Source organism: Erinaceus europaeus, chromosome 4, assembly GCF_950295315.1.
Source record: "Erinaceus europaeus chromosome 4, mEriEur2.1, whole genome shotgun sequence".
Classification (NCBI taxonomy): Eukaryota; Metazoa; Chordata; class Mammalia; order Eulipotyphla; family Erinaceidae; genus Erinaceus; species Erinaceus europaeus.
The window spans coordinates 117,287,015-117,308,826 of record NC_080165.1 but is presented as its reverse complement, the minus strand read 5'-3'; the positions used below and the strand labels follow the sequence as shown (position 1 = coordinate 117,308,826).

Genomic DNA, 21,812 nt, shown 5'->3' with positions numbered 1-21,812 from the left:
CAGTGAGGTTTTCAATACTCAGACATTTATTATTTATTTTTGGTAGGAGCCAGAACTTTACAACTTTAAAAACTACTCTGGAGTGGATTCCTTTTGTAGACAGACAGATGGAGAGAGGGAGAAAGGGAGTAATGGAGAAAGGAAGAGAAGGAAAGCGGTAGAGAAAGACATAATGCCAAAATAATACCCAGGGAGGCTGGATCCCTGCTCAAGTATGTTTGTTTACCCAATTGAGCTATCTTGCCAACCCTCAAGCATTTTTCTGAACACACAAAGTAGAAAAACAACAACAACAACAACAACTAGAGGCATCCTTGGAAACTTTGAAATTGTTTGAAATACAAAGATTGTTGAATTTTTAATTCCCCAGAATTCAACCCGTGTATTTCCTTTCAGAACGCCACAATATCATTTTTCATCCAGTATTTGTATCAACCAAAAGCCTGGTGCACACTAACCTACCTAGTGACCTCTTATTAAATCAGAGGTGCCCACTGGTCTCACTCAAAGCTAGAGGCTACTGACTGCAGCCCTGCTCTGGAGAAGACTGCAGGGATGTAGCAGTCTTTTTGACTGGGCTTTTGAGAGGAGTGGATTTCTGTGCCGCAGGGGAACCCCCAGGCCATGAAACAAGTGTGAGTTCCCCCCAGGCCATGAAACACCCAAGTGTGAGTCTAGTTCATGCGGGTGGTTGCTCCTGTAGGACCACCGCCCACCTTCACATTCTCATTCTCAGGGCCCCAAGTTCCTGGTTCTGTGTATCCTTTCAGAATTGAAGTGTGGGCCCACCCCCTGGCCCCCACACAGGGTCCCCTCTACCATTTTAGGGCTACCTGGGCCTCAGCGCCTGGGAAATGTCTCTTTCCCCAGAGGTCCCTGTGAGTCCTTTCACAGGCCTGCTGGCCAGAGCCACCTTACATCTGGCACCTTTTGGCACCTGGTTGCTTGGACCTGCAGACGTCTAGGTGCCTCCAGGCTCCCAACGCAGAGTCCCAATAGCAAGTCCAATAAGGAATAACTAACTGGTAGGTGACAGAAAAGTGCCCTAAACACGTAGCCCAGCCCTGTCTGTATTTCTCGTCTGTCACCTTTTTCCCCCGGTGTCCAAGCACATCCACCCACACTCGAAGATGGACAAATGTGTATCCATCGATCCACCCAGCATCTATCAGCACCTATCGCTCTATTTAGTATATTTTAGACAGGATTAAAATTCCTTAGTTTTATCAGGGCGTCGTAATTTAACGCGTTTATTTTAGCTGAAAAAGCGAAGGCTTTTAAATTTTTTTTTTCCTTTTTTGTCTTCTTCTTTTCCTCCAGGTAGTAAAATGCCTTCCTTCGACTTAGAAAATAAATTTAACTAGGACTAGCTTTTTGCTCATGACGTTCCATGGTGGATCGTTTCAGTTAAGTTGAATGCGTTAAGAAATTTCAAGGTTTTGACCAAGAAACCATAAAACCCATTCATAATATAAAAATTCCGAAAACCCGTTCTCACGTTTTGAAATCAGCTAAAAATATATAAGAACACACAGGTTGTTTTCCAAGTATTAAAGCAAAACAACAACAACAACAAAAACTCGATCCAACAAGCCTCCTTTCCCTACTGTCCCACGACCCTGCCGAGCTGTGGGCAGGAAAAGCCCCACTTGGAGCGGCCAGAAAAGAGGAAAAGAAAGTGGGGGAAGGGGCGGAGGAAAAAGACTGGAGCAGTGAGCGCCGGAAATCAGTGGCTAGCGAGGAACGCGGGGGCGCCTTGTCCGGCGGCGCTCTAGCTTCCGCGCTCTGTCTCTATGCTCCCCCTGCGTCTGGTCTATTTATTGTCGCGGGGAAGCAGCGGTCGCCCTGTACCCGGAACAACAAAGCACGAACGACGGAGCCCGAGCCTCGGGGGCTCCTAGCAACTGGCCGGGGCGGGAGTTCCATGGAGACTGGGGAGCGTGCCCGCCTCATCGTCATCCTTGTCCTCCAGCTTATCCTTCGCGTCCGACGCAACCGGCAGCACCGCTGCCTCCGCGTCCTCTGCCGCCGCCCCCTCTTCCCACGGTAACCTGGGAGGCGACCCCGGGCGGGGGAGCGCGGGCACCCGGACTGCCTGAGCGTCGGGTGCGGGGCAGCTGGGCTCGGGGGTGGGGGTGGGGGGCGTCGTCCGCTGAGCCAACCGAGCTCTGGGTGGGTTGAGTGGCGGCTGGGGGGCGGTGAGTGGAGGAGAGGCGCCCCGGTGGGGGCATCTCGGTCGGGCGGCCGAGGGAGGGCTCGGATCTGAGGACAGAGGGATATTTGGGGATCTGGGGAGGGATAACGGGGTGGGGGTGGGGCGTGCCTGCCTGCGAGCGTTATGGAGCGCGATTGAGGGAGCGGCGAGGGGGCGGCTCGGTCTCCACATTGAGACGCTGTCGGCACAGACCGAGCGGAGCTGCCCCCGCGCAGGGTCGCCACAGCCCCAGCCCCGGCCCCGGCCCCTGCCCCGGCCCCGGGGGACGGGCGCCCTGAGCTGATGCCCGGGGTCCGTTGCTTCTGGAAAACTTCCTGCGACCTTTACGTCGCCGGTGCGGGAAGGCTCCCGAATGGCAGCTTCGTTGGTGGCTCCTGGTTTGGGCAGTTATCAGTAGCCCTCGGCTTTCTTTTTCATTATTGCCCCCCCCCCCTTTTTTTAAACTAGAATTCCGTTTGATGAAGAATCGGGAACCAAGGAAGATAAAGTAAAATGTGGGTGGAGGGGACTCAGCAGGAATGAGATTGGAGCTAGGCTAATAATAATAGTGATAATAATAGATCTTGAAAGTAAATTTATTAGGGCACGACGGGTTTTTAAACTCTCCCTCTGTCGCGATGTGCATCTGTCTGTGGGCTCTGGCAGTGTGCTCGATGCAGAGACTCAGCCTGCAGCCAGTGCACATCTGGGAGCTCTGACTGCATCTGTCACCTGCAGTTTGAAAGCGACACTGGCAGTTGACCAGCATAGGCTTGTGTATTTAGGATTAAGAACAGCTCCTTAAAATTGGCTCAAGGAAAGAAAAGGAAAAGGAGCTTAGTGTGAAAGAGAGAGAGAGCGAGCGAGCAAGCAGTAACTGATTGCCTCGGAAATTGAAAAAGGGAGAATAAGCTTCAGCCACCCTAGCATAATCTATAGTCTCCGTTGAAAGTTTGAGAAAATGGCAGTTCATTCAAATCGGGCATAAAGAATAATTCACAGTTTGATACATCCAATGAAATGCTTATCGGTTTGAACCTTGCGTCACCATTTACTTGCTTTATACTTCCTTAAAGCATTCTAGGTCAGTAAATGAGGTTTTCATGTTGCACACTGAAAAGGCCACACATACATACTATAGTAATTTAATTTTTGTGTCCAGTAGGAATAAAGCTCTTTATGTACAGTTTAAATATTAAATATAAAAATAAAATTGATAAGACACAGAAGCAGTCACGCCAATCATAAATGCTGCTCCTCATCCCTTGCCTTTTTTTTAATGGACCTAACATAAATTGAAAAGTTGTATCCATATCTCTTAACACCTTATGTCTTGTGCTGTGCCCCTAAAATCAGTCTCTAAAACAAAAACAACAACAACAACAAAAAAAAACGAGTTGCTGGTAGTGATCTTGATTGGTTGATTGATGCCACAATGCAGTTTTAACTCCATCATCATGGAATTGAGGTGTATGATCTTGTTAAAAGAGTTGCCTGCATATGCCAAGAGTTGGACAGTTTCATTTAAGAAGTATGCAAAGTGTGCACATAATGTGTAATTATACTTTAAGACTCTAAGAAGAGGAGCCAGGTGCTGGCACACCCTACAGGTCACAAGGACCCTGGTTCAAGCCCCTGGTTCCCACCTACAGAGGAAAAGCTTCAGGAGTGGTGAAGCAGTGCTACAGGTGTCTCTGTCTCTTTCCCTTTCTATTTCCCCACTCAATTTCTCTTTCCAATAATAAATATTTTTTAAAAAGACTAAGAAAAAACTCACTATTATCATCTTTGGCTTAATGAATACAGAGTCTGTGCCTACTCATTTCTTATAGTTGTTCTCCTATGAAGGCTGCTGGGGGAATGCCCACATTTGAGATTGTTGGATCTTGAGTCCCAGGATGTTCCTAGCACATAAGAGACTTCATGAATTCCCTCAATTTCAGCATTGCCAGCATACATAGGTCTTATTTTGTCTATGTCATCAGTGTTTGAGTGAGGGCTAAACCTTGATTTCCACCATTATTAGCAATCCAGTTTCTGCTTATGTTCCCATCACAGTTTATTTTATGCTGTTTGTATTATTTCTGTTTCATACAGACCTTTCAGCATGTCCTTGACCAGTATAGTTTTTTCCATTAATGTTACTCTTTGTCTGTTGCATTTTCCTTCTGTGTTTTGTGTTCCTCCCCTTTATTTGGAGAATAGGAGTGGTCATATCAGATGTTCTGTATTCACTCTGAATAAACTGTTGGTTGTGCAGTGTAATCGGTAAGAGCATTATGCTGAGAATAAAAAGACTGTATTAAAATAAGAAATGTAAAAACACTTGAATTTCTTTGAATAAAAGGTGTCTTGTAAGTCCAAGTAGTATTAATGTAATTGTAGGCAGTCCCTTTTTTGAAAAAGTATTGTAGCTCCTGCTAATGTTTTAAATTGAACTTCAGTTTTCATGATTTTTAGTCTAAGAAAACAGCATCCATTTTTCTTTAATTTTTTTTTTATTTTTATTTTTTTAGTCATGTCAGTAGTTGAAAGAACCAGAGCATCTGGTACATATGATGCCTGGAATCAAAATTTGGGACCTTATATTTTCAGGTCTATGTTAGCCATTGCACTGTCTCCTACGCCACTTTTTAAAATTATTTTATATCAGTGGAAATTTGAGGTAATTAAGACAAATTATTTGTCTTGTTGGAAATTTTCACAGCAACACTTTTGTAAGTACATATATATATATGTACTTACAAATATATATGCATATTTGTACTGGGCTATAAAATAGTATATGTGAATAATAGAGCTGAATATTTGTAGAGATTGTTATTTCTTGTCATGGATAAGGCACATCATATTAAAATCAGCACATACTGTATAACCCAATTAATTGGGTGTCAGTGTGGCTTTTAGGTATAGGAGACCTATAATAACCTGGTGGTTTGATTTCCTTCTGTTGCATCATAGACTGTGTGATGAAATTATTATTGCTGTAAAAAATAAAGTTTACATTGACTTTAGAACTTCTAGTAGGTTTTCATAAATCATGAGTCAAACTCTGTAGTATTTTGAAAATGTAGTTGTACTGTGACATTCAAACTAATAAAAATTTACTGAAATGTATACCCATATTTGGAGCACCTTTTATATATGTGATGCCACAATCCACTATGCAAAGCTGGATGAGAGGTATGGGTCTTCACTTGTAGATAGCAGAGATGTGATATACATGGACATGAAAAATTGATAATCAGATTTGAATTTTAATGCTGCCTTGTGCCACATAGTTATGGGCATATGGATGACATCATGCCTGCTAAATTAGAAGTTTTGAAGACTCAAGACCAAATCTTATATGTTTGTATAATGCATATATGTGTATATATGTATGTGTATATATTGAAGATGAATGAGTTAGTGGAGGATAAGCATGCATAACACACACACACACACACACACACACACACACACACACACACACACACCTACTTTAGTGGATAAGGGAAGCCACAGGTATCTTAACAATTCTTGATGCCTAAAATTTCAACTTTGTCACTAGGGAAATATAGAAATAGGTTGGGGGTATGGATCAACCTGCCAACACACATGTTCAGCAGAGAAGCAATTACAGAAGCCAGACCTTCCACCTTCTGCACTCCATAAAGAATTTTGGTCCATATTCTCAGAGGGGTAAATGTTAGGGGAAGATGACCAGAGGACTCTGAACTCCTCCAATTCCATCAGGACCCAGAGAGAAAAGGGGAAAAAAAATTAGCTTTGTGTCCTGGCTTTAAGGTTGCAAGTTATAAGGAGCAAATATATCTCAAACGTGATCAGGACTTTGTGTTGGCCAATCCAAACAATAAAAGTAGTGGTTTACTGCCTTGAGTAGATACAGTCTGTACTTTTGCCACATGACTACCAATTTGGGAAAACACAAAACGGAGGCAGAATATATACATATCTGAGATCGTTCTAGACCTTTTATTAATATTTTTTTTTCATGTTGTGATAAATCTATTTTTTTAAAGATTTTTTCTTTTGAGAGAAAGACTAGAGCAATATTCTTGAATATATGATGCTGGGTATCACATCTGGAGCCTCATGCATGTAAACCCTGCTTGATACCAGTGACATACCTCCTTGATCATAACACTCAGTTTTTTACTTAGAGGGAAGAGACTGTGTGTGTAAATATTATAGAGGTAAGTCATTAGCAGAAATTTAATCTGGTCGTATCAGAAATTATACTCATTGGCTTTCTCTAGTGAGTAAAGGATAATACAAATCAGACTTCAGTTTGAATAACCAGGTTTGTGCTAAGAAGAAGCATACTGCTAGGTGTTCCCATTCATTAAATGTTAACATAGGAAGGTGAATCCAAGTGTGAGTTAGTTCAAATCTACTTTTATACATGAGTCAGTCATGAATCTGGGGGTCAGCAAGATAACTCACCTGGTAGGGTGCCTGCCTTGTGCATGCACCCCAGGCTCAAGCCCCAGGCATAATCGCATGTAGTATAGCACTGGGGAAAGCTTTGGTGCTGTGTGCTATGGTGCCTCTCCTTCTGTCTTTGTGCCAATCTGTCCATCTCTGAAAGTAAATAAATAAATCCACCCAGAGCTGTGAAATCACTCATGCGGGAGGCCCCAATACCAAATGATGATGATAATGAAACTTTAAAATTTTACTGAAAAATATGTTACACAGATATGACTGACAACTTTGACCAGTCTGTCTATATTCATCAAGAAAGAATACTACAAGTCAGATTGTGCATTAAGGACGAGTTTTCTCTCAACTAGCTTGTAGTTTTAACACTACAGACATCTGCTTATAGACACTATAAGCAGATGTCTGTAGTGTTAAATAGTGTTATAATAGGTTTTTACTTTCGACTTCACTAGGTGAGGATTTATAGCTTAAAAGAAGTAGAACTTTGTTTATCCATTGCTAAATAGTTATTTGAAAAATTGGGTGATTAGCTTCTTGCTAAATTGCAAGACTTTTCCTTGTGAGGCGTGATTTTGATCAAAATTAATTGCACTTTTTTTGGGTTAGAATAAGCATAGGACTCAAGCATTCTTCATACAGGCCAAAATTAATTGCACTTAGTTGGGATTAGAGTAAGCATAGGACTCAAGCATTCTTCATACAGGCTGCTTGTGTGTAAGTAGCAGGGAGGCTATGCTACTTGTTAGAGGTATGGATTGCTACTTATTTCACCGTGTGACTCCAAGTTCTTCCTCAATGGCGACATAATACTGCCTCCCGGTTGTTGGGTTGTTGTGAAAACTGTAAAACACTTAGAAGAATGCCCAGCACAGTTAACTGGAAAAAATACTAGGTGGTACCAGTAGTGGTGGCATTGGTACTGAGTGGCAGAACCGAATGGTTGACCACTTGAATTTTTTTGAGAAAAACATTTTTTTTTCCATTTGGATTTAATCATTAACATTTTTTCTGATCACTGATAATGGCACTGCTTTTAGGCTTTGGGAAAGGAAGAGCTTTTGTCTTAATTTTTAATTGTCACACAAGGCATCTGGTAAAATGTGATATCTCTTCCTTAGACAAGGAAAGCCTGATCTCCCACTGTGTCCAACTATTGAATGCTGTTTCCCTGAGGACTTAACTCTTTGTTTAGTTGTATGGTACTTCTTTAAAAGGAATAGATGCTAGTGGTTTCGCATAGCAGACTTAGTCTTTCTTTAGAAAATGCTATTTTTTCACCTTGTATAGTCTTAAATAGTAAACTTGAAACTTACTGATGTCATTGTCAAACCATTTTAGCATGTTTTCTGTATAACTATAAATATTTGACAGTTTTCCTGTAATTTAGAAGTGTCTGAAACTGCTTTTCCTTTTAAATTTTATTTATCTTCCCTTTTGTTGCCCTTGTTGTCTTTTTATTGTTGTTATAGTTATTGTTGTTATTGATGCTGTTGTTAGGACGGAGGGAAAGATAGAGAAGGGGAGAGAAAGGTAGACACCTGCAGACCTACTTCACCTCCTGTGAAGCTACTCCTCTGCAGAAGCGACTCCCTTGCATAAGCGACTCCCCTGCAGAAGCGACCAAGAAGCTCCTACTGGGATCTTTACGCCTGTCTTTGTACATGGCGCTTAACCCACTGTGCTACCGCTCCCTGTAACTGCTTTTCTGAGCTATTCATTCAAGAGACTCAGGAATGACTGCAAAAGATTGTAAAATAATTTCTTTATAGTCAGGCTAACACCAAATACTGAGACTGGGGGTGAGGAGGCTGGGCGGTGGTCCACTGGGTTAAGCACATAGCATCTTTTACCAAGTACAAGGATCCTGTTGGAGGCCTCCCTCCCTACCTGCAGGGGGGAATCTGTGAAGCAAGTCTGCAAGTGTCTGTCTTTCCTTTTCTTGGTCTCCCCATCCTCTCTCAATTTCTCTCTGCCTTATCTAAAAAAAAAATTAAAAAATAGAAAAAAAAATTAAAAAATAGAAAAAAAATTAAAAAATAGAAAAAAAAAATTAAAAAATAGAAAAAAAAAAAAACCAAATACTGAGGCTCCCTACCAAATCAGAGAAATATTGAATTATAGCTTTGTTTAGACTACTGTTGAAGAGGATAACTTTTTAAAGTTAAAGTGTTTCACTTTACCTTTAGGGACATTTGAAACTGCTGGATTAAAAACTAAATTTTTCTGCCTAAACACAATTGCAAACTGCTCTTATTTTGGCTGTGATTAGGACTTGGCTTCTAGTTGAAATATATTTTTATAGGAAATAGTTCAACTGGTAAAGCCTCAGACTTGCATGTCTGAGGTTCCCAGTTTGATCCCTGGCACCAAATACACCAGAGTTGTGCTCTGTCTTGCATATCTTCTCTCCTCCCCCCACCCCCCACCCCCGCTTCTTTCTGCCTCATGGAACTTTCACATAGTTTTATAAAGATTCATGTAAAATACATCCTTTCTTAAATTTTTCTTTGCTATTTATTGTTTTTATTTTTTACTATTTTTATTTTTTATATTTATTTTCCCTTTTGTTGCCCTTGTTGTGTTTCATTGTTGTTGTACTTATTGTTGTTATTGATGTCATCATTGTTAGATAGGACAGAGAGAAATGGAGAGAGGAGGGGAAGACAGAGAGGGGGAGGGAGAGAAAGACACCTGCAGACCTGCTTCACCACTTGTGAAGCAACTCCCCTGCAGGTGGGGAGCTGGGGGCTCAAACCAGGATCCTTACGCTGGTCCTTGCACTTTGCGCCACCTGCGCTTAACTTGAGGCACTAACACCCAATTCCCTTTTTTTTATTTTTTAAAAATTAGATTACAAGATGGCAGAATTTCAGGGTATATTACCACACCTACCACTAAAGTTCCCACCCTCCCATCTCCCAAAGATTATAAAATATGTTACTAAAAATAGATTGTGCTTTAAAAGAACAGGGTAGCATTTTATAATTCCTTACATATTGGTCTGGTTTTTTTCCTTTTATGACATTTCCACCCCCAACACACACACACACACACACACACACACACACACACACACACACACACACGATATTAGCAAATATATTCATATTTAGAGGAGTGGCTTTTGGTTTTCTTTAAAGAGAGTAAAGTCAAATTGATACTATTGATTTAGTGGGGGTAGTAACTACTTTGGACAGAATGACTTATTATTGATAAAATGCTGTTAACATTATTCCCATAGCCATCATACATTATAGATCTAAAATACATTAAGGTTAACAAAAAAAAATGATCCTGGCATTTATTTTTTTTTTAATTTAGATTTAGATATTCAGATATGTATATCTTCAGGTATTTTTTTCCAACAGCTTCCATTTTAACTATATCAGAATATCTTAATTTTAAACATTCTGAGGACTGTATGGAAAATATTTTTGGAAAATGGGTCTTTGTCAGTACTGTTGTGCAGAAAAAATGTAGTTTTTGGATAAAGGTCTGTCTAGTGCATTGTTAATGTTCCCCTAATGTTCTTTTCACTTCTTCAGGGACAGATGTTGCTGTCCTTCAGATATGAAGATAATAAAGCTAATGTGTAATCAGAAGGTGCAAATATGAAGAGATGGGTATTTGATTTATGTTTATGTTCAACATTTACAGACCCTATTGTTTGAATCTCAGTTAAGATTTATGATGAACTTGAAGCTATTAAGGAACAAGATACAACCTACACTTTTTCTTTTATTATGACAAAGAGAGGGGAGAGAGAATCAGAGCATCACTATGGCACAGGCATTGCTAGGAATTGAACTTGGGACCTTGTGCTTGGGTCTACATCTTATCTCACTTCATCTCATTTTTTTTTTTTCCTCCAGGGTTATTGCTGGGCTCGGTGCCTGCACCATGAATCCACCGCTCCTGGAGGCCATTTTTCCCCCTTTTTGTTGCCCTAGTTGTTGCAGCCTCGTTGCGGTTATTATTGCCATTGTTGACGTTGCTTTGTTGTTGGATAGGACAGAGAGAAATGGAGAGAGGAGGGGAAGACAGAGAGAGAGGGGGAGAGAAAGATAGACACCTGCAGACCTGCTTCACCGCCTGTGAAGCGACTCCCCTGCAGGTGGGGAGCCGGGGGCTCGAACCGGGATCCTTACGCCGGTCCCTGCGCATTGCGCCACGTGCGCTTAACCCACTGCGCCACCGCCCAACCCCCACTTCATCTCATTTTTAAAGAAAAAAAATCTGCTATATACTTTGTTGAATACAAAGTCTTTTCCCTTGTAATTACAGCTACAGTGAGCTTCTTAAGTACTTATACTCATATGTACGTTTATTGTAGGTTGGCCATTTCCCACAATCTCTGCTCATCTCAGGACTGGGTAGTCATGGGAGGTATAACTTTGCTTAAGACACAGTCACCAATTTATTAGATCTTCCTGGACACAGACTTACTCTCAGTGACAGTAAATTTGACTCAGTTCTCCTTTTTTTTTGGAGATGAGGACTTGAGTTAAAGGATGTGACGTCATTTAACATCTCACAACTACCTAATAGCTATATAAATAATATTTTTTTTCAAGTAGTATATTTGAAAATTTTGCCTCAGTGCATAGTGAAAAAAGTGCTTATGTAATTGTTCAATATGTTTGTATGAGAAACATACAAACTTTTGATTTACTCTTAGATTTTTTTTTTATGTTCGAGGCTTATTAAATTGGGAGAGTTTCAGATGTGCCAGTGGGTGTTCCACTACCTCCCCCCCCCCCCCAGTATCTATTCTATAACTAGCTATTATAGGAAGGCTTCAGGATATGGATGAACTAGTATCCTTGCAGGTGACATGGAGAGAGTATTACGTGGGGGAGTGGAAATGATGTAGTGCTGGTGGTCATGTATATGTGTTCTAGTTAAAATAATCCTTCTTACATTAGAGCTGTATTGCTCTTTAAATTTTTTTTTTTGTCTTTTTAACTTTATTTGATAGGATAGAAAGAAATTGGGGGCAGGTGGCGGGGAGAGAGATGCAGACGCCTGCGGCACTGCTTCACTACGTATGAATCTTTCCCTCTGCAGGTGGGAACCGAGACTTGAACCTGGGTCCTTGTGCATAGTAACACATGACTTAATCAGTTGCTACTCTGCCGTCCCCGGAAATGTATTTCTCCATTTTTATTTTAAATTTTTATATTTATTTATTTTCCCTTTTGTTGCCCTTGTTGTTTTTTATTGTTATTGTAGTTATTATTGTTGTTGTTACTGATGTCGTTGTTGGTGGATAGGACAGAGAGAAATGGAGAGAGATGGGGAAGGCAAAGAGGGCGAGAGAAAGATAGACACCTGCAGACCTGTTTCACCGCTTGTGAAGCAACTTCCCTGCAGGTGGAGAGCCGGGGGCTCGAACTGGGATCCTTATGCCAGTCCTCAGGCTTCATGCCACATGAGCTTAACCCGCTGCGCTACCGCCTGACTCCCCATTTCTCCATTTTTAACAGTTTCTGAGCAGTAACAGTTACCCTTCCAGATTTGAAGCTAATAATGTTTTTAGAATGGAAAATTTCTACTCTCCTTATTTACTCCCCATGCCTACCATTCTTCTAGTTTAATTTAGTTACTATTTATTGGGTTTATGACCAAGTACTAGCTACTGAACCAATTGCTAAATACTTAAATAGTTCTCTCCAAGGAACTTAATACCTACAGTCTAGTATAGGAGCATTTTCTTCTGCCAAGGACCACTTGCGTATTTATAGCATCGTTCAAGGACCATACCAAAGGTCCATTATCAGCTTAAAAAGTTAGCATTTATGTAGCTGTGAAAAACCTAGCAGCCTGGGAGATGGTGCTGCATCTAGAGTGTTGGATCTGAGGTCTTGGGTTTGATCCCCAGCATCACATATGCCGGAGTAATGCTCTGCTTCTTTCTCTCCTCTCTCAAAAGTTAATAAATAAACTAAATGAAGATTTAGTGGATTTCAAGCCCAGCCTGCAGTTGCCTTGGCAGGGCCAAAAGGATGATCTCTACCCCTGGCCTAGTAGATAATTACAGAACAAACAGTTTTGTTATATTTGTTATGTGTGCCTTCTGCTTGGATTTTCATGTGATTTCTTCTTATCCTTGAAGATCTTGTTTTCAAGAAAAGATTCTTATCTTTGGGGACATTAGAAGACTTTTCCGAGTATTCCTCTTAAAGTTTCTCTTCTCTCATCTTATTTCCTTTGTTACATAGATCATATTGAGTAATTGTTTGTTCCACTGTACTTTAACTGTCCTATTGGTTCTTTACCTGACTGCTTGGTTCTGAACTGTCTTCCCAGTGTCTAACCACAGTGTTTGATTCACATCAGTTGCATACTAAATAAATGTAATGATCAATAAGGTTGCCAGTTTGAAGAAGTGGAAAAAACACTGCAGACATATAAAATTAGGAAGGGATCTGCTACTAGGAGGAGGGGGGGAGAGAGAGAGGAGGTTGTTAGTTATGTTGGAAGAGGAAGATAAAATTACAGAAAGTATATTTGGAGACTTGACACTCACAGCATACCAAGCAAGTTAGATTCTATTTTGTTCATATAAAAGGGCCCAGTGATGTGAAGCTTTTTTTATTTTTTAAAGTGGGGGTGTGACACAGTTGGAGAGAGAATTCTGGTAGCTTATTTGATAGATGGAATAGATTGTGGATTCTCTAAACAGAGAATTCCATTAGGAACTGTATCCAGAAGTGTGAAACCCTAAGATGCTGATGCTCTGGATATAGAAAAATAAATAAATAAATAAATAAAAAGTTGATTGCATGTAAGGGACAAAAGAAATGAAGGATCTTCTGAATTTCTTTTTAAATTTCTTTATTCGGGCATTAATGTTTTACAATTGACAGCAAAACACAATAGTTTGTACGTGCATAACATTTCCCTGTTTTCCACTTAACAATTCAACCCCCACTGTGTCCTCCTCTGCCATCATGTTCCAGGACCTGAGCCCTCCCCCAGTCCACCCCAGAGTCTTTTACTTTGGTGCAATACACCAACTCCAGTCCAAGTACTGCTTAGTGTTTTTCCTTCTTAAATTGTTTTTCTGAACTTTCTGACTCAAGTGAGGGTATTAATATGATAGCTCCATTAACTAAAGTTTAAAATCAAGATACAGAACGAGTGTTCCTGAGGACATACTTAGTTTTGGGCACATTGCTATAATGTAAATAATACCATAAACGTGCAAGCTAGGGTTATGGATTCGATCTCTGATAGGTCAGGATTGATCCAAGACTCATAAACTCCTCACCAGCAATTGAAATCTGGAAGTTCTGGATAAAAAGGTTTAAGGCTGATGTCTGTAGTACTCAGGGATCTTAAATTCATTTGAGAATATGAAGAATGCAATGGTCATCTCAAGCACACGTCCAAATGTGTGTATACAAAGTGTAGGGGTTTCCTTGCCTCTGGAATGTGCTGAATTTTTCATTACTATAATGAACTTCAATTAAGAACCTCTGGTTTAATGAGGACAGAGAGAAGTACTTAAGGTGAGAGGATAATCTAGGAAATGTGACTCAGAAGCTAAAGGTGGACAGTGAGGGAAAATTTTGAGAGACAGCTTCCTAGTTCATTATGTTCCAGAAAGGTTCTGTAGGAGGGAGTTTGAACTGTGACATTGGATTCAGCAATGAGCTATTCATTTGTAGCATTTTATAGCATATAGGGGTGGAAGGCAAATTGTGACATTTTTAGTACATGAATCCATGTTACAGAAACAATGTGTGATAAAGTCACAGAAATCTGATGTTCTTTGTGATAAAAAAGCCTGATTTAAAAATATAGCCCATTATAAGGGCCTATTGAAAGGGAAATTCCATTATTATGGTGTTTTAATCCAGTGGTTCTCAGCTGACTGCCCTTTAGAAATAATTTTAATACAAATGTTTTTTTTTTTTAATTTTTTATTTAAGAAAGGATTAATGAACAAAAACATAAGGTAGGAGGGGTACAACTCCACACAATTCCCACCACCCAATCCCCATAACCCACCCCCTCCCATGATAGCTTTCCCATTCTCTAGCCCTCTGGGAGCATGGACCCAGGGTCGTTGAGGGTTGCAGAAGGTAGAGGGTCTGGCTTCTGTACAAATTTTTTTTTTTAAATGTGCCCTGCAAAGGCTAGTTAATCAATATCTCTAGGGGTTGCGCTTTGTAGTATTTTTGGTTTTGCTTTGGCTATGTCTTTTTCTTTTTTATTTCTTTATTGGGGGATTAATGTTTTATACTCAACAGTAAGTACAATAGTTTATACATGCATAACATTTCTTAATTTTTCACATAACAATACAAACTCAGTTGGTGGTCCTCTGCCATCATATTCCAGGACCTGTACTCTTCCCCCCGCCTCCACCTACCCCAGTGTCTTTTACTTTGGTGCAGTACATCAATTCCAGGCCAAGTTCTGCTTAGTGTTTTCTCTTCTAATCTTGCTTTTCAATTTCTGCCTGTGAGTGAGATCATCCCATATTCACCCTTCTGTTTCTGACTTATTCCACTTAACATGATTTATTCAAGCTCCATACAAGATGTCCGTAGGTGTGGGACTTATTACTGAAGGCTCTCAATTCTGTTCCACTGGTCAGTGTGTCTATGCATGTTCCAGTACATGTAATCATGTTTTGATTACATTTGCCCTATAATAAATTTGAGATCTGGGAGTGTGATGCCTCCAGTTCTGTTCTTTCTTCCCAAGATTGTTTTGGCTATTCTAGGTCTTTTCTGGTTCCAGATAAACATATGTAGCTTTTGTTCTATTCTCCTAAAAAATGTGATTGGGATCTTGGTGGGGGTTGCATTAAATTTGTATGTTGCTCTGGGTAGTATATTCATTTTAGTGATGTTAATTCTTCCAGCTCAGGAACATGGAATATCTTTCCATTTCTTTATGTCATTTTCTATTTCCTTGAGTAGTAACTCATAATTTTCAGTATATAAGTCTTCCACTTCTTTTGTTGGTTTATTCCTAGATACTTTATTGTTTTTGTTGCTATAGTAAAAGGGGTTGATTTCTGGATTTCTTCTTCTTCCAGCTTAGTGTTTGCATAAAGGAATGCTTATAATTTAAAAGCCCTCAGGCTCCCATAGCCTACAAGGAAGAAAAATAACAAAATAGGTTTAAACAGCCAGTGTACTTCAGCTAAGGGATTCAGATAACATTGAAACAACTGTTAATTTCCACCAGTATGGACTTTTTATGTACCTTACTTAGATACAAGTCAATCCAGAGAAGAGTTATCAGGGGATTGTAAAGTACTGAGAGAAGGACCTCATAACACACTACATACAGTGGTTAAACCAAGAAAAAACGTTGGAGAAATGAGCCAGGACAAAAGCCCAGCTTAAAAAAAAAACAAAAACCAAAAGTAGAAGCACATAAGAATGAGGACAGGATCCAAACACTAATCGAGGCATTAGTCACAGGAGTGAGGAATGAGTTTGAAAGAAATATCATCAGAAATGGGGAAACAACAAATGAAACTCTGAAAGGAAACATTCTCTCAAGGTAATTAGAGAGCTGAACAAGCTAATACAGTATCAGAACAGAGTAACAAAATAGCTGAGCTACAGAAAACAACAGAGGAGAGGATAGAATAAATGAGGCAGAAAACAGAATTAGCAAGATTGATGAATTAGAGAAAAGTATGAAATAGAAGTAAGAGATCTCAAAAGAGATTAAAAGATACTGAAAACAACAACAGAGACATATGGGATGTCTTCAAAAGAAGTAATATACGCATTATAGGCCCACCATCAGAAGAGAGGGGAAGAAAGCATTCTACAGGCTGTGTCTTTTTCTTATGAACCAGTTGTTCCAAACAGCAAACTGCCTTAGAACTCTTGTGTATTCTATAAAGTATCCTTTCTCTTCCTTGCATGTTTATTGTCAGATTCTTCATATTCAGTTTACTGTTGTGGTTTTTTTTTAATCTAAAGTCTTTCTTACAAGCCTTAGTTCCACAGTTACTTAAAAAAAAAAAAAAACCAACTCTGCTTTCTTCAGATATATAGCCAGGCTCTCCATATTTTCTTTTGAGTGACACAGCTTTCAGTCAAACATCTGACTAGTTGTGGGTATAGATATTATAATGGTTATACAAAGAGACTTTCATGTCTGAGGCTTCTAAGTCTCAGGTTCAATCCCCTTTATCACTATAAGCCAGAGTTGAGTAGTGCTATGGTTTAAAAAAAAAAAAATCTGACTAGTTCTGAGTAATATAAATTCTTATATGTGTGAAGAGTTTTACCTTTATATAAACTGTTTTGTTTTTAGGTACCTTACACTTTTTATTGTCTTCCACTTTTCTTTTAACTCAAAAAGTTTGAATGCTATACACTCATTTACCAAATAACTAATTTCATAATCTTGCCTTCCTTTTCTCAAAATGGTAATCATGCATGACATAGACTTGAAACAGTTCATTTTGTATTTGTGATTTAATAATGATTAACAAGATTATAAGATAACGGTACAATTCCATACAGTTCCTACCACCAGAGTTCTGTGTCCCACCCTCTCCATTGGAAGCTTCCCTATCCTTTATCCCTCTGGGAGTATGAGCCAAAATTCTTTTTGGGTTGCAGAAGGTGGGAGTTTTGGCTTCTGTAGTTTCTTCTCCACTATACATGGATGTTGACTTGTTGATCCATAACCCCAGCCTTAAACAGATTGTTTTTCACTAGAGCAGAGATTTCATGTGAAGGGTAACCTATGAAATCAGTTGAAAACAAGCTGTCAAAATAGGGAATTTCACTTAAATGTGTTTTCACTTTACCATGATTTTCTTAATTAAAACCTGGAGCTGAACTCTCCCTTTTTCACTTTCTGTCATCCTCCTTTTTACCCCACTTCCTGCTTCCTCTTCTCCCTGCCTATTTTTTTTTTAAATTTTTAATAGTGATTTACAAAATTTTAAGATAAGAGGGGTATAATTTCACGCTTTTCCCACAACCAGTTCTTTGTCCCCATTGCCTCCATTGGAAACTTGCCAAAGTTCTCCCATAGTCACATATATGGGTTGATTATTATTTCTATAACTATTATATTTATATATATTTGCCCATGTCTTCTTTTCTAAGTCATACCTACTGTTTCTGTGAGTGTCCTCCTCACCCTCCTCCATTTTTTTTTTTTTTTTTTTCCTTTTCATTTCTTCTCTCTCTAGGTCTTGATAGAATTGGAGTTCAGAGCTCTCTAGTCATCTTCCCCTAAAACTTACCCCACTGGCATGGGATGCTGGGAAATTGTGCAGATGCAGTCACATCTGCCATGTTGTCCCCTCAGGCTATTGCTAGTTCCCACAAGAGTTCTTGGAGCGCCTGTTCCCCCATGTTGTGCCCTCAGGGCATTGTCTATTCCCCACAATAGTTGCAGTGCTATGGTTACTCCTCCCCCTTCCCATTCTCATGAGAGCTACTCCCATAAAAGCCCTTCTTCTTCCGCACCTCTCTCTTTTGCCGGCCCTTCACTTAGGTGTTTAGACACAGGAAAGGTTGCTGTGTGAGGTGGCCATTTTTGCTACCTCCACATGGCCCAACCTGCTTCTCTCTCACCCAACTCTGAGGTGCCAGTGCAAATAAAGATTTGTGTTCCCTCTTCGCTCCAGATCTCCTCTCACTCTTCTCCACGGCGCAGCTCAACAATGGACCAAAATTCTTTTTTTTATTTTTATTTTTTATTTAAGAAAGGATTAACAAAACCATAGGATAGAAGGGGTACAGTTCCACACAATTCCCACCACCCAATCTCCATATCCCACTCCCTCCCTTGATAGCTTTCCCATTCTCTATCCCTCTGGGAGCATGGACCCAGGGTCATTGTGGGTTGCAGAAGGTAGAAGGTCTGGCTTCTGTAATTGCTTCCCTGCTGAACATGGGCATTGACTGGTCAGACCAAAATTCTTTATGGGGTACAGAAGGCAGAAGGTCTTCTATAATTGCTTCTCCACTGGATGTGGGTGCTGGCAGGTTGATTCATATCCCCAACCTGTTTCTGTCTTTCCCAAGTGGGGTAGGGCTCTGGGGAGGTGGGGTTCAGGGACACATTGGGGAAGTCATCTGCCCAGGGAATTCAGGATGAAATTGTAGCATCTGCAATTTGGTGGCTGAAATGCAGTAAAAATAAAAGCAAGACAACATGTTCAATGAAGAGGAATCAAAGTAGGAATAGAGCAGAAGGGAATAGGGATGTTAGTGTGGATAGATTCTAGGAAGTCTATTTTAGGTATGTTCCTAGGAGCCCATGACTGGTAATTTTTGCTAGAGCTTGTTAGCTAGCCTGTGTCTCTGCCTATTTGTTTTGTACCTCTATGTTTTTTGTTTTCATTGTAAATATCTAGCTAGGGGAAAGTTAGCAAAATAAACTGCTTTGTCATAAGTGGGCTTGTGTCAGATTTTTTTGTTTGTTTTCTGTTTTCATTCTCCTTCACACATATACTGAAGCCTCACATAACCAACAGCTACTAATTTTTTTTTTAATTGAAATGGTTTTATTATTGAGGACTTTTAAATTCATGGTCAAATACAGATTTTTCTTTTTAAATTTTATTCATTTTCCTTTTTATTGCCCTTGTTTTTATCATTGTTATGGTTATTATTGCTGTTATTAATGTCGTTGTTGGCGGATAGGACAGAGAGAAATGAAGAAAGGAGGGGGAGAGAAAGACAGACACCTGGAGACCTGCTTCACCGCTTGTGAAGCGACTCCCTGCAGGTAGGGAGTCTAGGGCTGGAACTGGGATCCTTACACTGGTCCTTGAGTTTCACACCATGTGCACTTAACCCTCTGCACTACAGCCTGACCTCTCAGATTTTTTTTTTAATGCTCATTTTAACTTACTAGATACATCAAAACTGTATTCTTTAATTATACCTGCTACTTTTAGGCTTGAAGAAACAGGATCTATTTTTGTGCTCCAAAGCTTGAGGACTACAACAAATAACCGGATATCTTTTCCAGTTTTAAACATCTCTCTATAGAAGATGAAGAAAGGAGATAATAAGCACAGTGAGAATAACTAAGTTGAATATTTATTATGTTCAGATACTGTGCTAAGAGCTTTGTACGACATTTCAATTTTCAAAACTCTGTGATAGATTATGTTGTCTTCCTAATTTGTAAAATGAGGACACTGAGACACAGAAAGCACTAGATAACTTAGCCAAGGTCACACAACTAAATGGTAGGGCCTGGATTTAACCCAAATAATCTCTTGAGTCTGAGCTCTTAAACTTGAGAGAATAGATACTACTTTTTAATGATCTCATAATGACAATTAAGCTCTTAGAGACACTTTACTGAAATGTATTTAGTGTCTCAGGAACTATACCAAGGCTGAGGCATATGTGTTTGGGTTGCATATTGTCTACCAAACCGATGTCTATAAATCAGAAATTTCACTGTACGTGATAGAGATACACATAGCAACAGGGTGATGGAACTTAGAGTGTTGTGCTTGGAGTCAGATTTAGGGATCAAATGTTTCACTTTCTTAGAATTCTCATTTTACCTATCATGGTTTTAATTACTTTCTTTACTAGTGTTTTCAAAGCTTAACTGCCAGCATATACCTAGACCTGTCCTTAACAATGAGTGGACTTTTATCTGTCTTTGTCTTTGTCTTTTTGTTTTTCCTCCTCCTTTTGGAAATCTTACTAGCACCAACACCAATTCAACATGTCCCAAACTGACTCTTTATCCCTCCTATCTTTTCCCATATTTCCTGTAACCTGTTCTCCTTCCAGAATTCCTCTCTCAGTAATTAGTATTGTAGGCCACAAATGTGGAGTCAGCCTCCGTATCCTATTTCCTCATAACCATCTGGTCACAAAGTTCTGTTCGTTGTTTCTCCTAAATATGTATCTTTCCTCTTTCCATCTTCAGGGTGATCTTGTTACTGTTGTCTCTTGCCAGACTCAATATAGAAGACCTTAGCTGTATTTTCTAGCCATTCTTATCTAATGGTTTATTCATGTTATAGAATTAGTCTGGTAATTATATATGTTTTTTTTAAACGTGTGTGTGTGTGTACACAAATACATTGTGTCACTTCTTGATGTCCTTTTAGATCACTGTTACTCTTAAGATGAATATGAAAATTCTTGACATGATGCAGAAGGTATGATTTGAATGATTTCCAACCTGAACTTATATCACTTTTCCATCCATTCCTTCCACTCTAGCCATGCTTACCTTCCATTAAGTCAAAAAAACTCATGCTTTTTTTTTTTTAAAAAAAAAACTGATTTATTTTTTATTAGTGATTTAATAATGATTAACAAGATTGTGGGATCATACAATTCCATACAATTCCCACCACTGGAGTTCTGTATCCCCTCCCCTCCCTTCGAGGCTTCCTTATTCTGAATCCCTCTGGGAGTATGGACCAAAGAACTTTATGGGGTGCAGAAGGTGGGAGGTCTGACCTTTCTAACTGCTTCTCCACTGGACATGGGCATTGACAGATCAATCAGTAACACCAACCTGTTCCTGTCTTTTCCTAGTGGGGTAGGGCTCTGGAGAGATGAGGTTCCAGGACACATTGGTGAGGTCTGCCCAGGGAAGTCAGGTTGGCTTCTTGGTAGCATCTGCAACTTGGTGGCTGAAAAGCATTAAAATAAAAAGCAGAAAAACAGTTTAATAATCAGGAACTTAAAGATAAGAATATAGCAGGTGAGATTTGGGTTCTTCATGTTGGAAGAAGCCAGGAAGTCCATTTTAGGTATATTCCAAGGGGCCCATGACTACTAATTTTTGCCTGAGCTAACATGCAGGTGGGCTGAAAGTATTGTTGGATAGATGGTGTCAGAGTTGAGAATAGGACTAGAAAGATGAGGGCAGAGAGTAGCTCCCAAATATAGGAAAAGTATGTAAATACCATTAACTGTAAACCCTAGTGATCTGACCTAGGGCCCATGTCTGTTCATATTTAGCACAGGAACTTGTGTAATTTCTTCATCCCTGTCGGTCTGAACTTACATTGCATGGTCACAGCTAGGGACATTCTAGGCTGCACTCATTTCATGAACAGTCTTCCTTGAATGACAGATTATGTTGACCCAGCCTTCCTTCGGAGAGTGGCGCAGTCTCTACCGTTGTACTGAGGTAATGGAAGTAGGAATGAATCGTGTAGATGAGTTAACAAGAC

General features: G+C 39.8%; 1 protein-coding gene across 2 annotated transcripts in view; it reads left to right on the top strand.

The window, feature by feature from the left end:
• Positions 1 to 1,714: 1,714 nt before the first annotated feature.
• The window catches only part of LOC103110825 (TATA box-binding protein-like 1), a 47,269-nt gene continuing 27,171 nt past the window's right edge, over positions 1,715 to 21,812 (top strand). The window contains exon 1 of one of the 2 annotated variants that reach the window (XM_060190409.1): positions 1,715 to 2,046. In XM_060190409.1, the coding sequence (XP_060046392.1) occupies positions 1,925 to 2,046 (122 nt within the window). In that variant the 5' untranslated portion in view covers positions 1,715 to 1,924. The remainder of the gene's footprint in view (positions 2,047 to 21,812) is intronic. The other variant, XM_007520023.2, reaches the window with a different exon arrangement.